We start from the raw sequence: 14,621 nt of genomic DNA on the forward strand, positions 1-14,621 counted from the left end.
TTTAGGTTATCGCCTTCGCAACGCAACAAAGTGTCCATGTGTAGGCGCTGTAGGCCACTGTGACGTGGATATAGTTCTCTTCTCAGAACACGGAAGTAAAGGTCGCATTATGACGTCACTGCTCCCGTTAAGTTTTGCAACCAGGCTCTTTTTTTCTTGTATGATCCACATGCGATGGTATGAAAGTTGTACAACGCTAACTGTACATGCAGGACTGAAATACTCTAGAATGTAATGCCACTGTATAGGCCCTGTACATTTTTACGAAAGGGGATGTATGCCCGATCAGTCGCTAGTGTCGAAGCCTGGAGAGACCCCCGCAACTTTTCCTGATGTGTGGCAGAGGGTAGACATTTTTTTTTGGTTTACATTAGCTACCTAGCTTCATACTATACAGTACTACTGAAACCTGTATGTAGATTTTACAGGACAGTTCAAGACGACCATGGCTAACCGACTGTCAGACCTTTTCTCGAACAGCCGCCTCGTCATTGGATTATTGGCCAATTTGCTATCATCGATATGCATCGTTTTCATCAACAAATGGATCTATGTTCACTATGGCTTTCCAAACATGACTCTAACTCTGATTCATTTCGTTGTGACATGGCTTGGACTATGGGTATGCCAGAAGATGGACATATTTGCGCCAAAGAGTCTCCAACCTACCAAAATTATCTGGCTCGCTCTAAGTTTCTGTGGCTTCGTGGCTTTCACCAATCTGTCTTTACAAAACAACACCATCGGTACTTACCAGCTGGCCAAAGCGATGACAACTCCTGTGATCATTGTCATACAGACAATGTACTACAAGAAGACATTCTCCACCAAGATCAAGTTGACTTTGGTAGGTATCTAGAATTCCATGCAGAATGGCAGATTGGCATTTATTGAGAATTCACTTTTTGTTATATAAAATACTTTTCTAATTGTACAAACATAACGGAAGTTGAATTATACACAACCAAGCACACAAGTTTTAAGAAAAATAAACGTTTTACAAACAGAGGTCTTATATACATTAAATGATCCATATCATGTATGTTTCAAATGTAGTAGTGAGTTTCAGGGCATGTTTTTTTTTAAAAACAACTTAATGATTGCAAAATAAAAAAGATAAAGCTCTCTTTCAATAAATAAATAAGGTATAGTAGCCTTCAAAAATCTGCATTTGTGTATAAAGAATTTCAATAATACAATACAGTTATTGACCAGGAAATTGAATTCATTAACATCTTGGAATAAACCAAATGTGACATCATTGTATGTGAAATTGGCAATATTAATATTATATAACTAGCATGCTAGCAGATATCCATAGACTTCTAGTCATTACACCTACTAGCATGCTAGCAGATATCCATAGACGTATAGTCATTACACCTACTAGCATGCTAGCAGATATCCATAGACTTCTAGTCATTACACCTACTAGCATGCTAGCAGATATCCATAGACGTATAGTCATTACACCTACTAGCATGCTAGCAGATATCCATAGACTTCTAGTCATTACACCTACTAGCATGCTAGCAGATATCCATAGACTTCTAGTCATTACACCTACTAGCATGCTAGCAGATATCCATAGACTTCTAGTCATTACACCTACTAGCATGCTAGCAGATATCCATAGACTTCTAGTCATTACACCTACTAGCATGCTAGCAGATATCCATAGACTAATAGTCATTACACCTACTAGCATGCTAGCAGATATCCATAGACTTCTAGTCATTACACATGCTAGCAGATATCCATAGACTTCTAGTCATTACACCTACTAGCATGCTAGCAGATATCCATAGACTTCTAGTCATTACACCTACTAGCATGCTAGCAGATATCCATAGACTTCTAGTCATTACACCTACTAGCATGCTAGCAGATATCCATAGACTTCTAGTCATTACACCTACTAGCATGCTAGCAGATATCCATAGACTTCTCGTCATTACACCTACTAGCATGCTAGCATATATCCATAGACTTCTCGTCATTACACCTACTAGCATGCTAGCAGATATCCATAGACTTCTAGTCATTACACCTACTAGCATGCTAGCAGATATCCATAGACTTCTAGTCATTACACCTACTAGCATGCTAGCAGATATCCATAGACTTCTAGTCATTACACCTACTAGCATGCTAGCAGATATCCATAGACTTCTAGTCATTACACCTACTAGCATGCTAGCAGATATCCATAGACTTCTAGTCATTACACCTACTAGCATGCTAGCAGATATCCATAGACTTCTAGTCATTACACCTACTAGCATGCTAGCAGATATCCATAGACTTCTAGTCATTACACCTACTAGCATGCTAGCAGATATCCATAGACTTCTAGTCATTACACCTACTAGCATGCTAGCAGATATCCATAGACTTATAGTCATTACACCTACTAGCATGCTAGCAGATATCCATAGACTTCTAGTCATTACACCTACTAGCATGCTAGCAGATATCCATAGACTTCTAGTCATTACACCTACTAGCATGCTAGCAGATATCCATAGACTTCTAGTCATTACACCTACTAGCATGCTAGCAGATATCCATAGACTTCTCGTCATTACACCTACTAGCATGCTAGCATATATCCATAGACTTCTCGTCATTACACCTACTAGCATGCTAGCAGATATCCATAGACTTCTAGTCATTACGCCTACTAGCATGCTAGCAGATATCAATAGACTTCTAGTCATTATGTTAGCAACTTCCTTCAAACTGCACGCATTAGACATAAATATGGTGTCCACTAGTTCATCTGACTCTGGGGAAGTAGATAAAGGGCATCATTGACTAAATCCTGAAGTACCCCTTTAAACCAGGGCTCCCGAGTGGCACAGCGGTCTTAAGGTACTGCATCTCAGTGCAAGAGGCATCACTACAGTCCCTGGTTCGAATCCAGAATCCTGTGTGTCTGTATCACATCCGGCCTTGATTGAGAGTCCCATAGGGTGGCGCACAATTGGCCCAGCTTCGTCCAGGTTTGGCCGGGGTAGGCCGTCATTGTAAATAAGAATTTGTTCTTAACTGACTTGCCTGGTTAAATAAAGGTTAAATAAAGGTTAAATAAAGGTTAAATAAATACAAATACAATTAGATCAATGGAGACACAAAATATATTTACCTGCTGTGTTCCTGTGTGTCTGTCTACTAGGTACCCATAATGTTAGGTGATGTGTGTTCCTGTGTGTCTGTCTACTAGGTGCCCATAATGTTAGGTGATGTGTGTCTGTCTACTAGGTACCCATAATGTTAGGTGATGTGTGTTCCTGTGTGTCTGTCTACTAGGTACCCATAATGTTAGGTGATGTGTGTTCCTGTGTGTCTGTCTACTAGGTGCCCATAATGTTAGGTGATGTGTGTCTGTCTACTAGGTACCCATAATGTTAGGTGATGTGTGTTCCTGTGTGTCTGTCTACTAGGTACCCATAATGTTAGGTGATGTGTGTTCCTGTGTGTCTGTCTACTAGGTGCCCATAATGTTAGGTGATGTGTGTCTGTCTACTAGGTACCCATAATGTTAGGTGATGTGTGTTCCTGTGTGTCTGTCTACTAGGTACCCATAATGTTAGGTGATGTGTGTTCCTGTGTGTCTGTCTACTAGGTACCCATAATGTTAGGTGATGTGTGTTCCTGTGTGTCTGTCTACTAGGTATCCATAATGTTAGGTGATGTGTGTTCCTGTGTGTCTGTCTACTAGGTACCCATAATGTTAGGTGATGTGTGTCTGTCTACTAGGTACCCATAATGTTAGGTGATGTGTGTTCCTGTGTGTCTGTCTACTAGGTACCCATAATGTTAGGTGATGTGTGTTCCTGTGTGTCTGTCTACTAGGTACCCATAATGTTAGGTGATGTGTGTTCCTGTGTGTCTGTCTACTAGGTACCCATAATGTTAGGTGATGTGTGTTCCTGTGTGTCTGTCTACTAGGTGCCCATAATGTTGGTGATGTGTGTTCCTGTGTGTCTGTCTACTAGGTACCCATAACGTTAGGTGATGTGTGTCTGTCTACTAGGTACCCATAATGTTAGGTGATGTGTGTTCCTGTGTGTCTGTCTACTAGGTACCCATAACATTAGGTGATGTGTGTTCCTGTGTGTCTGTCTACTAGGTACCCATAATGTTAGGTGATGTGTGTTCCTGTGTGTCTGTCTACTAGGTATCCATAATGTTAGGTGATGTGTGTTCCTGTGTGTCTGTCTACTAGGTACCCATAATGTTAGGTGATGTGTGTCTGTCTACTAGGTACCCATAATGTTAGGTGATGTGTGTTCCTGTGTGTCTGTCTACTAGGTACCCATAATGTTAGGTGATGTGTGTTCCTGTGTGTCTGTCTACTAGGTACCCATAATGTTAGGTGATGTGTGTTCCTGTGTGTCTGTCTACTAGGTACCCATAATGTTAGGTGATGTGTGTTCCTGTGTGTCTGTCTACTAGGTGCCCATAATGTTAGGTGATGTGTGTTCCTGTGTGTCTGTCTACTAGGTACCCATAACGTTAGGTGATGTGTGTCTGTCTACTAGGTACCCATAATGTTAGGTGATGTGTGTTCCTGTGTGTCTGTCTACTAGGTATCCATAATGTTAGGTGATGTGTGTTCCTGTGTGTCTGTCTACTAGGTACCCATAATGTTAGGTGATGTGTGTTCCTGTGTGTCTGTCTACTAGGTACCCATAACATTAGGTGATGTGTGTTCCTGTGTGTCTGTCTACTAGGTATCCATAACATTAGGTGATGTGTGTCTGTCTACTAGGTACCCATAACGTTAGGTGATGTGTGTCTGTCTACTAGGTACCCATAATGTTAGGTGATGTGTGTCTGTCTACTAGGTACCCATAACGTTAGGTGATGTGTGTTCCTGTGTGTCTGTCTACTAGGTACCCATAATGTTAGGTGATGTGTGTTCCTGTGTGTCTGTCTACTAGGTACCCATAATGTTAGGTGATGTGTGTTCCTGTGTGTCTGTCTACTAGGTGCCCATAACGTTAGGTGATGTGTGTCTGTCTACTAGGTACCCATAACGTTAGGTGATGTGTGTCTGTCTACTAGGTACCCATAACGTTAGGTGATGTGTGTTCCTGTGTGTCTGTCTACTAGGTATCCATAATGTTAGGTGATGTGTGTTCCTGTGTGTCTGTCTACTAGGTATCCATAACGTTAGGTGATGTGTGTTCCTGTGTGTCTGTCTACTAGGTACCCATAACATTAGGTGATGTGTGTTCCTGTGTGTCTGTCTACTAGGTACCCATAACATTAGGTGATGTGTGTCTGTCTACTAGGTACCCATAATGTTAGGTGATGTGTGTTCCTGTGTGTCTGTCTACTAGGTACCCATAATGTTAGGTGATGTGTGTCTGTCTACTAGGTATCCATAACGTTAGGTGATGTGTGTCTGTCTACTAGGTACCCATAATGTTAGGTGATGTGTGTCTGTCTACTAGGTACCCATAATGTTAGGTGATGTGTGTCTGTCTACTAGGTACCCATAATGTTAGGTGATGTGTGTTCCTGTGTGTCTGTCTACTAGGTACCCATAATGTTAGGTGATGTGTGTCTGTCTACTAGGTATCCATAACGTTAGGTGGTGTGTGTCTGTCTACTAGGTACCCATAATGTTAGGTGATGTGTGTCTGTCTACTAGGTACCCATAATGTTAGGTGATGTGTGTCTGTCTACTAGGTACCCATAATGTTAGGTGATTTGTGTCTGTCTACTAGGTATCCATAACATTAGGTGATGTGTGTTCCTGTGTGTCTGTCTACTAGGTATCCATAACGTTAGGTGATGTGTGTCTGTCTACTAGGTACCCATAACGTTAGGTGATGTGTGTCTGTCTACTAGGTACCCATAACGTTAGGTGATGTGTGTCTGTCTAATAGGTACCCATAACATTAGGTGATGTGTGTCTGTCTACTAGGTATCCATAACATTAGGTGATGTGTGTTCCTGTGTGTCTGTCTACTAGGTACCCATAACGTTAGGTGATGTGTGTCTGTCTACTAGGTATCCATAACATTAGGTGATGTGTGTTCCTGTGTGTCTGTCTACTAGGTACCCATAACATTAGGTGATGTGTGTCTGTCTACTAGGTACCCATAATGTTAGGTGATGTGTGTTCCTGTGTGTCTGTCTACTAGGTACCCATAACATTAGGTGATGTGTGTCTGTCTACTAGGTACCCATAATGTTAGGTGATGTGTGTTCCTGTGTGTCTGTCTACTAGGTACCCATAATGTTAGGTGATGTGTGTTCCTGTGTGTCTGTCTACTAGGTACCCATAACATTAGGTGATGTGTGTCTGTCTACTAGGTACCCATAACATTAGGTGATGTGTGTCTGTCTACTAGGTACCCATAATGTTAGGTGATGTGTGTCTGTCTACTAGGTACCCATAATGTTAGGTGATGTGTGTCTGTCTACTAGGTACCCATAATGTTAGGTGATGTGTGTTCCTGTGTGTCTGTCTACTAGGTACCCATAATGTTAGGTGATGTGTGTCCCTGTGTGTCTGTCTACTAGGTACCCATAATGTTAGGTGATGTGTGTCTGTCTACTAGGTACCCATAATGTTAGGTGATGCGTGTTCCTGTGTGTCTGTCTACTAGGTACCCATAACGTGAGGTGATGTGTGTCTGTCTACTAGGTACCCATAATGTTAGTTGATGTGTGTTCCTGTGTGTCTGTCTACTAGGTATCCATAACGTTAGGTGATGTGTGTCTGTCTACTAGGTATCCATAACGTTAGGTGATGTGTGTCTGTCTACTAGGTACCCATAATGTTAGGTGATGTGTGTCTGTCTACTAGGTACCCATAATGTTAGGTGATGTGTGTCTGTCTACTAGGTACCTATAATGTTAGGTGATTTGTGTCTGTCTACTAGGTATCCATAACATTAGGTGATGTGTGTTCCTGTGTGTCTGTCTACTAGGTATCCATAACGTTAGGTGATGTGTGTCTGTCTACTAGGTACCCATAACGTTAGGTGATGTGTGTCTGTCTACTAGGTACCCATAACGTTAGGTGATGTGTGTCTGTCTAATAGGTACCCATAACATTAGGTGATGTGTGTCTGTCTACTAGGTATCCATAACATTAGGTGATGTGTGTTCCTGTGTGTCTGTCTACTAGGTACCCATAACGTTAGGTGATGTGTGTCTGTCTACTAGGTATCCATAACATTAGGTGATGTGTGTTCCTGTGTGTCTGTCTACTAGGTACCCATAACATTAGGTGATGTGTGTCTGTCTACTAGGTACCCATAATGTTAGGTGATGTGTGTTCCTGTGTGTCTGTCTACTAGGTACCCATAACATTAGGTGATGTGTGTCTGTCTACTAGGTACCCATAATGTTAGGTGATGTGTGTTCCTGTGTGTCTGTCTACTAGGTACCCATAATGTTAGGTGATGTGTGTTCCTGTGTGTCTGTCTACTAGGTACCCATAACATTAGGTGATGTGTGTCTGTCTACTAGGTACCCATAACATTAGGTGATGTGTGTCTGTCTACTAGGTACCCATAATGTTAGGTGATGTGTGTCTGTCTACTAGGTACCCATAATGTTAGGTGATGTGTGTCTGTCTACTAGGTACCCATAATGTTAGGTGATGTGTGTTCCTGTGTGTCTGTCTACTAGGTACCCATAATGTTAGGTGATGTGTGTCCCTGTGTGTCTGTCTACTAGGTACCCATAATGTTAGGTGATGTGTGTCTGTCTACTAGGTACCCATAATGTTAGGTGATGTGTGTCTGTCTACTAGGTACCCATAATGTTAGGTGATGTGTGTCTGTCTACTAGGTACCCATAATGTTAGGTGATGTGTGTTCCTGTGTGTCTGTCTACTAGGTACCCATAATGTTAGGTGATGTGTGTCCCTGTGTGTCTGTCTACTAGGTACCCATAATGTTAGGTGATGTGTGTCTGTCTACTAGGTACCCATAATGTTAGGTGATGCGTGTTCCTGTGTGTCTGTCTACTAGGTACCCATAACGTGAGGTGATGTGTGTCTGTCTACTAGGTACCCATAATGTTAGTTGATGTGTGTTCCTGTGTGTCTGTCTACTAGGTATCCATAACGTTAGGTGATGTGTGTCTGTCTACTAGGTACCCATAATGTTAGGTGATGTGTGTCTGTCTACTAGGTATCCATAACGTTAGGTGATGTGTGTCTGTCTACTAGGTACCCATAATGTTAGGTGATGTGTGTCTGTCTACTAGGTACCCATAATGTTAGGTGATGTGTGTCTGTCTACTAGGTACCCATAACGTTAGGGGATGTGTGTCTGTCTACTAGGTACCCATAACGTTAGGTGTGATCCTCAACTCCTACTATGATGTGAGATTCAACCTCCTGGGGATGGTCTTTGCCACACTAGGAGTGTTCGTCACCTCCCTCTATCAGGTGGTAAGTAGTGATGCTTTGAAGTGCACTTGGACCTAGTGAACACTACAGTCTATGGGTGAACCGGCTGTCTTCCAAATGGCACCCTATTCCCTATGAGTCCTGGTCAAAAGTAGTGCACTTGAAAGGGAATAGGGTGCTAGTTGGGATGCGGGCAGACTAGAACACGTTAGTGGACTTTCTTGTCTTATTCATACCTTCTATTATCAAGGTGTATTGTACTATTATCTCAGGCCTCATAATTGATTGATGATACATCTCTCTCCCTCTCTCTCCTCCCTCTCTCCTCCCACCTCCCTCTCCCCCTCTCCTCACGCCCCCCCCCCCCCCCCCCCCACATCCCTCCCTCCCTCTCCCCCTCTCCTCACGCCCCCCCCACCTCCCGCCCCCCCCCACACATCCCTCCCTCCCCCCGCTTCTCTCTATCTCAGTGGGTAGGTGTGAAACAGCATGAGCTCCAGGTTAACTCCATGCAGCTACTCTACTACCAGGCCCCCATGTCCTCTGCCTTCCTCCTCTCCCTCGTGCCCTTCTTCGAACCTCTCTCTGGGGAGGGGGGCATCTTCGGACCCTGGTCCTTCCCAGCACTGGTAAGAGACAGAGAGGGGGGAGGGAAAAAGAGACCACCAATCAGTTAGCTAATGGATAATACACCTAATCAGATCTCAGCGTTGACTCTTGTCACTGAGAGTTATTCTACAGTTTCCTCTCTCTCTCTCTGAGACACACAGGGAAACATACTGTTGGAAGAACTCAGCATTGTGAGTCTGTTCAGAACCCGATGAATGCCATGGCCTTGGTTTGGTTCAGGGATGGTGAAGCTGTAATCCCACTACCTGGCCTCATACTGCATGACTGGGGTTAAAGACTTTAAGACCAGGCCTAAGCAGACGGGCCAAAGAAACAAGTAAGGTGTAAGGTGAGGTTAGAAGAGGGGGGGGGGGGACTTTGGGGGAATTCCTGGCATAGCCTAAATAATATTCAAATAGTCTTATTTTGTTCATGTAAATTATTTTGAGAGAGAGAGAGAGGTGTTTGATACTTTCAGTTTGTCTTCAGAATGAGAGAGAGACTACATCCTGTGATGGATTTACTCAGATGAGATGAGTCACTGAAGACACACGAGCACTAGTCCTCTACGAACATGTCAAAGCATGTTCAGCTGTGTGTGGCCTGTCGTCTGCCCAGCAACCAAACCTGCCACTCGGTCAACGGAGCTCACTTCAACACTGTTGTTCTGAACCCTAAGGTCTACAAGCCTCCACTTCCACCCCCTGGAGATAGACTAGTTATAGCAAACAGTGGTCAAATACTGATGTTGCTAATGTTGCTAATGCTGCTAACATGCTGTTACCTTCAGAGCATGGGGATGCTAACATGCTACTGTGCTGCTGTTAGCTTCAGAGCATGGGGATGCTAACATGCTACTGTGCTGCTGTTACCTTCAGGCCATGGTGATGCTAACATGCTACTGTGCTGTTGGTACCTTCAGGCCATGGTGATGCTAACATGCTACTGTGCTGCTGTTAGCTTCAGAGCATGGGGATGCTAACATGCTACTGTGCTGCTGTTACCTTCAGGCCATGGTGATGCTAACATGCTACTGTGCTGTTGTTACCTTCAGGCCATGGTGATGCTAACATGCTACTGTGCTGCTGTTAGCTTCAGAGCATGGGGATGCTAACATGCTACTGTGCTGCTGTTACCTTCAGGCCATGGTGATGCTAACATGCTACTGTGCTGTTGTTACCTTCAGGCCATGGTGATGCTACCATGCTACTGTGCTGCTGTTACCTTCAGACCATGGGGATGCTAACATGTTGTATCTCTACCTTCAGACCATGGTGATGCTAACATGTTGTATCTCTACCTTCAGGCCATGGTGATGCTAACATGTTGTATCTCTACCTTCAGACCATAGTGATGCTAACATGTTGTATCTCTACCTTCAGGCCATGGTGATGCTAACATGTTGTATCTCTCCTTCAGGCCATGGTGATGCTAACATGTTGTATCTCTACCTTCAGACCATGGTGATGCTAACATGTTGTATCTCTCCCTTCAGGCCATGGGGATGCTAACATGTTGTATCTCTCCCTTCAGACCAGGGTGATGCTAACATGTTGTATCTCTACCTTCAGACCATGGTGATGCTAACATGCTAACATGTTGTATCTCTACCTTCAGGCCATGGTGATGCTATCTGGCCTCATAGCCTTCCTAGTCAACCTGTCAATCTACTGGATCATAGGGAACACCTCTGCTGTCACGTATCCTTTTGTTCTGGCTGGAGGTCAAGGGTCAACCAATAGGACTGTCTCAAAATGTCAATTAATCTGTCCGTTGATTCCTCACATCCTCTCTCCTTCTCAAAACTCATTGGAGAATAAGGTCCGAGTGGGGGGACCTTTGACCTTCTCCTCCAATATTGTTGATAAGGAGGCGGAGATATGAGAAATCACCATGACAACTAGTATAACTCCGGGGTCAATATTACAAAGGTGTGTATGTGATACATTTCAAATTCACTGTGTGCTCCTTTTTTTATTTGACCTTAACGGTGAACTCCTACAGCTACAACATGTTTGGCCACTTCAAGTTCTGCATCACCCTGTTGGGGGGCTATGTTCTCTTCCAGGACCCCCTGTCTCTAAACCAGGGCCTGGGCATCCTCTGTACCCTCACTGGCATCCTCTCCTACACCCACTTCAAGCTGGCAGAGCAGGAGGAGGGCAAAAGCAAGCTGGTCCAAAGGCCATGATAGGCCCACCGGGGTGCCAATCCATAGAGGCTGCTACTCTCATTGGTTGCTCGACAACTCACTGGTTCCCTAGGACTGTTTGAGGGAAGGGCCAGGTTGGAATCATAGAACTAGAGGTTGGAATCATAGAACTAGAGGTTGGAATCATAGAACTAGAGGTTGGAATCATAGAACTAGAATTCTATAGTTGGAATGTGATTGTTGAGTGAAAGGGGAACTGGCCAAACAGTGAGATAAAGGGAGATAGTTCTGGCAGGGAACACTAATGATGAGGATGATAATACACTGTTAAAGAAGTGGAATGTATACTGTATTGGAAGATGTGGGAGCTCAGCAAGCCTAGTATTAACATTGTTTTTGCATTACTCAAGATGCTGTCTCATATTCCAGTATTTTTGCCGGTACGATTAAAGAGAGGACAACTTGCTCTTAACAATGTCCAAATGCTGAAGATACTTTTGCATTATTGAATGATTCTTATTTTTTTTTTCATACTGTGATCTTCAATAAATTGTATTTTATTGATCGTTTTTGTCTCATTTAGGAAGCTTGGGGAAGTTACCTGAACCTGCCACAGAACATTGAAAGGCCCATTGACAGCTGTATGAATGGAGGTTAGGTAGGGCTACAACTCATTGTGGTCATAGAGAAAAGAAAGGACTCTGGAGGGAGGTGGGGGGGGGGGAGAGGGAGGGAGGTGGGGGGGGGGAGAGAGGGAGGGAGGTGGGGGGGGGGGAGAGAGGGAGGTGGAGGGGAGAGAGGGAGGGAGGTGGGGGGGAGAGAGGGAGGGAGGTGGGGGGGAGAGAGGGAGGGAGGTGGGGGGGAGAGAGGGAGGGAGGTGGGGGGGAGAGAGGGAGGGAGGTGGGGGGGGGGAGAGGGAGGGAGGCGGGGGGGGAGAGAGGGAGGGAGGGAGGCGGGGGGGGAGAGGGAGGGAGGTGGGGGGAGAGAGGGAGGGAGGTGGGTGGGGGGAGGGAGGTGGGTGGGGGGGGAGAGAGGGAGGTGGGGGGGAGAGAGGGAGGGAGGTGGGGGGGAGAGAGGGAGGGAGGTGGGGGGGGAGTGGGGGGGAGAGGGAGGGAGGTGGGGGGGAGAGAGGGAGGGAGGTGGGGGGGAGAGAGGGAGGGAGGTGGGGGGGGAGTGGGGGGGAGAGGGAGGGAGGTGGGGGGGAGAGAGGGAGGGAGGTGGGGGGGAGGGAGGTGGGGGGGAGAGAGGGAGGGAGGTGGGGGGAGAGGGAGGGAGGGAGGTGGGGAGAGTGCTGCTCACAACCTATTTATGTCAAAGGTTGCTGAAGTGAATAATGCACATCTCGATACTTTCTAATTACAGATTGTTTCATGGAAAAAGGACTAAATCACATTCTTTGTTGAACATTCTGATTGCTGCTGGGACAATCCTGAGAAATGAGTACAGTACATACAGATGTTTATTTATTTCACCTTTATTTAACCAGGTAGGCTAGTTGAGAACAAGTTCTCATTTACAACTGCGACCTGGCCAAGATAAAGCATAGCAATTCGACCCAATACAACAACACAGAGTTACACATGGGGTTGCCCTTTACAAGTTAGTCAACATGATATCATACAGGGCTTGAATAAGAGTTGGGTCGTTATTCATTAGTGCACACTGTAGCAAAACGTTTTGCAACAGATAATCCAAAACTAAGCATTTCTTACTGGACAAGTTCAGTTATTCCTTCTCTGTTTCAGTCTGTTTTCTTATGTTTGGCGTCTAGTGAATTACGAACCTGCGATGGGAGTTGCTGTGGGGTACTGTGCTACAAGGTACAGGCAGTTCTCTGGTCTCAGAGAGTGGCCTCAGTGTTCTGCTGTCTGCTCAGCCTCTCTAGGTTCACAGGCCTGCCATTGTGGCTCAGTGTAGTAGTGTGTACACACCCAACCGCCAGAGGCCAACAAAAAACACATGAGCCAAAATAACAAGCACATATCTGTGGTGGCACAGAACTTCAGTCCCAAATGCCACCCTACTCCCTATATAGTGCACTACCTTTGACAAGAGCCCCGTGGGGAAGTAGTACCCTAATAGAAAGGGAATAGGATACACTTTGAGACACGGCTTCCCCGTTCAGTGTAAACTGGAACTGAATGGTTACGTGGCTATTTATAACTCTTCAACGTTAGCCTATCCTGCTCATTTGCAAAGTCGATGAAGCCGGTGAGAGACGTGAGGCTGATGAGACGGCGTCATGTAACACTTAGTATTATGGAATTATTTCCAGTCGTCAGAGACACATCAACTAAATCTAATCCCAATGTCCATTACTTTACAGAATTCTATAATCATAATCCCATTCGTTGAAGCAAGTGGATAACTTGAATTTAAATCGTAAAACTTTAATGTCTTTAATGTCTATTTTTAAGACATTCAGGCTAAATCCAAATGTGTGTTTAAAAATGGCCTTTGTCGTTCCATTTGTACTAATTAGAAGTTTATAAGGCTTCATAACACTTATCGGAGGTTATAAGGCTTCATAACATGCCCTGACATGTTGAGGCTCTGAAAGAACATGTCGTTCTACAAATAACATCTGACTCATTCTTTTAGCCCTTCTAGGAAGGAGAGGGGGAGCAGACTGGAAAAGATGCCAACGATACCAGAGAAGATGCCAACGATACCAGAGAAGATGCCAACGATACCAGAGAAGACCAAAACAAGTTTTTAGATGGATTTTGATGCACAGGGTACTACTATCAACAAAACAAAACCATTTCAAATGAATCTTCCACTTTTCATTTTGTCCATTCCATTAAACACATTTGTTAATGATTTCACTAATCCAAATCAAGGAGCAATTTCTGACCGGTACACCTTTTCCTTTTTAGAAGTTGTGGTTTGACTTTCGTTAAACCAAGGAAAGTCGTGACGTTTCTCTCGGTCTCAATGACCATTAGTTCCATGTATCTTCTGTTGTTGATTCACTGATATCAGTTTATTCTCTGTTCTAACCAAAGGACTAGCATCATAAGGACTAGCATCATGGACTAGCATCATAAGGACTAGCATCATAAGCACTAGCATCATAAGGACTAGCATCATAAGGACTAGCATCATGGACTAGCATCATGGACTAGCATCATGGACTAGCATCATAAGCACTAGCATCATAAGGACTAGCATCATAAGCACTAGCATCATGGACTAGCATCATAAGGACTAGCATCATGGACTAGCATCATAAGGACTAGCATCATAAGGACTAGCATCATGGACTCGCATCATGGACTAGCATCATAAGCACTAGCATCATGGACTAGCATCATAAGGACTAGCATCATAAGGACTAGCATCATAAGCACTAGCATCATAAGGACTAGCATCATAAGGACTAGCATCATAAGGACTAGCATCATAAGGACTAGCATCATAAGGACTAGCATCATAACGACTAGCATCATAAGGACTAGCATCATAAGCACT

General features: G+C 44.3%; 1 protein-coding gene across 1 annotated transcript; it reads left to right on the forward strand.

The window, feature by feature from the left end:
- Positions 1-89: 89 nt before the first annotated feature.
- LOC109887222 (solute carrier family 35 member E3) lies at positions 90-11,712 on the forward strand. The gene is made up of 5 exons (XM_031816024.1): positions 90-847; positions 8,318-8,428; positions 8,857-9,015; positions 10,613-10,695; positions 11,000-11,712. The coding sequence occupies exons 1-5, from the start codon at positions 446-448 to the stop codon at positions 11,184-11,186; spliced, it is 942 nt and encodes a 313-aa protein (XP_031671884.1). The 5' UTR covers positions 90-445; the 3' UTR covers positions 11,187-11,712.
- Positions 11,713-14,621: the final 2,909 nt, after the last annotated feature.

The sequence above is a fragment of the Oncorhynchus kisutch genome, unplaced genomic scaffold (assembly GCF_002021735.2).
Source record: "Oncorhynchus kisutch isolate 150728-3 unplaced genomic scaffold, Okis_V2 scaffold730, whole genome shotgun sequence".
In the NCBI taxonomy this organism is placed as follows: Eukaryota; Metazoa; Chordata; class Actinopteri; order Salmoniformes; family Salmonidae; genus Oncorhynchus; species Oncorhynchus kisutch.

Coding starts and splice junctions, on each gene's coding strand:
- LOC109887222 (XM_031816024.1), top strand. CDS start 446: ATGGCTAACCGACTGTCAGACCTTTTCTCGAACAGCCGCCTCGTCATT. Junction 8,429..8,856: donor TCACCTCCCTCTATCAGGTG/GTAAGTAGTGAT, acceptor TCTCTATCTCAG/TGGGTAGGTGTGAAACAGCA. Junction 9,016..10,612: donor CCTGGTCCTTCCCAGCACTG/GTAAGAGACAGA, acceptor CTCTACCTTCAG/GCCATGGTGATGCTATCTGG.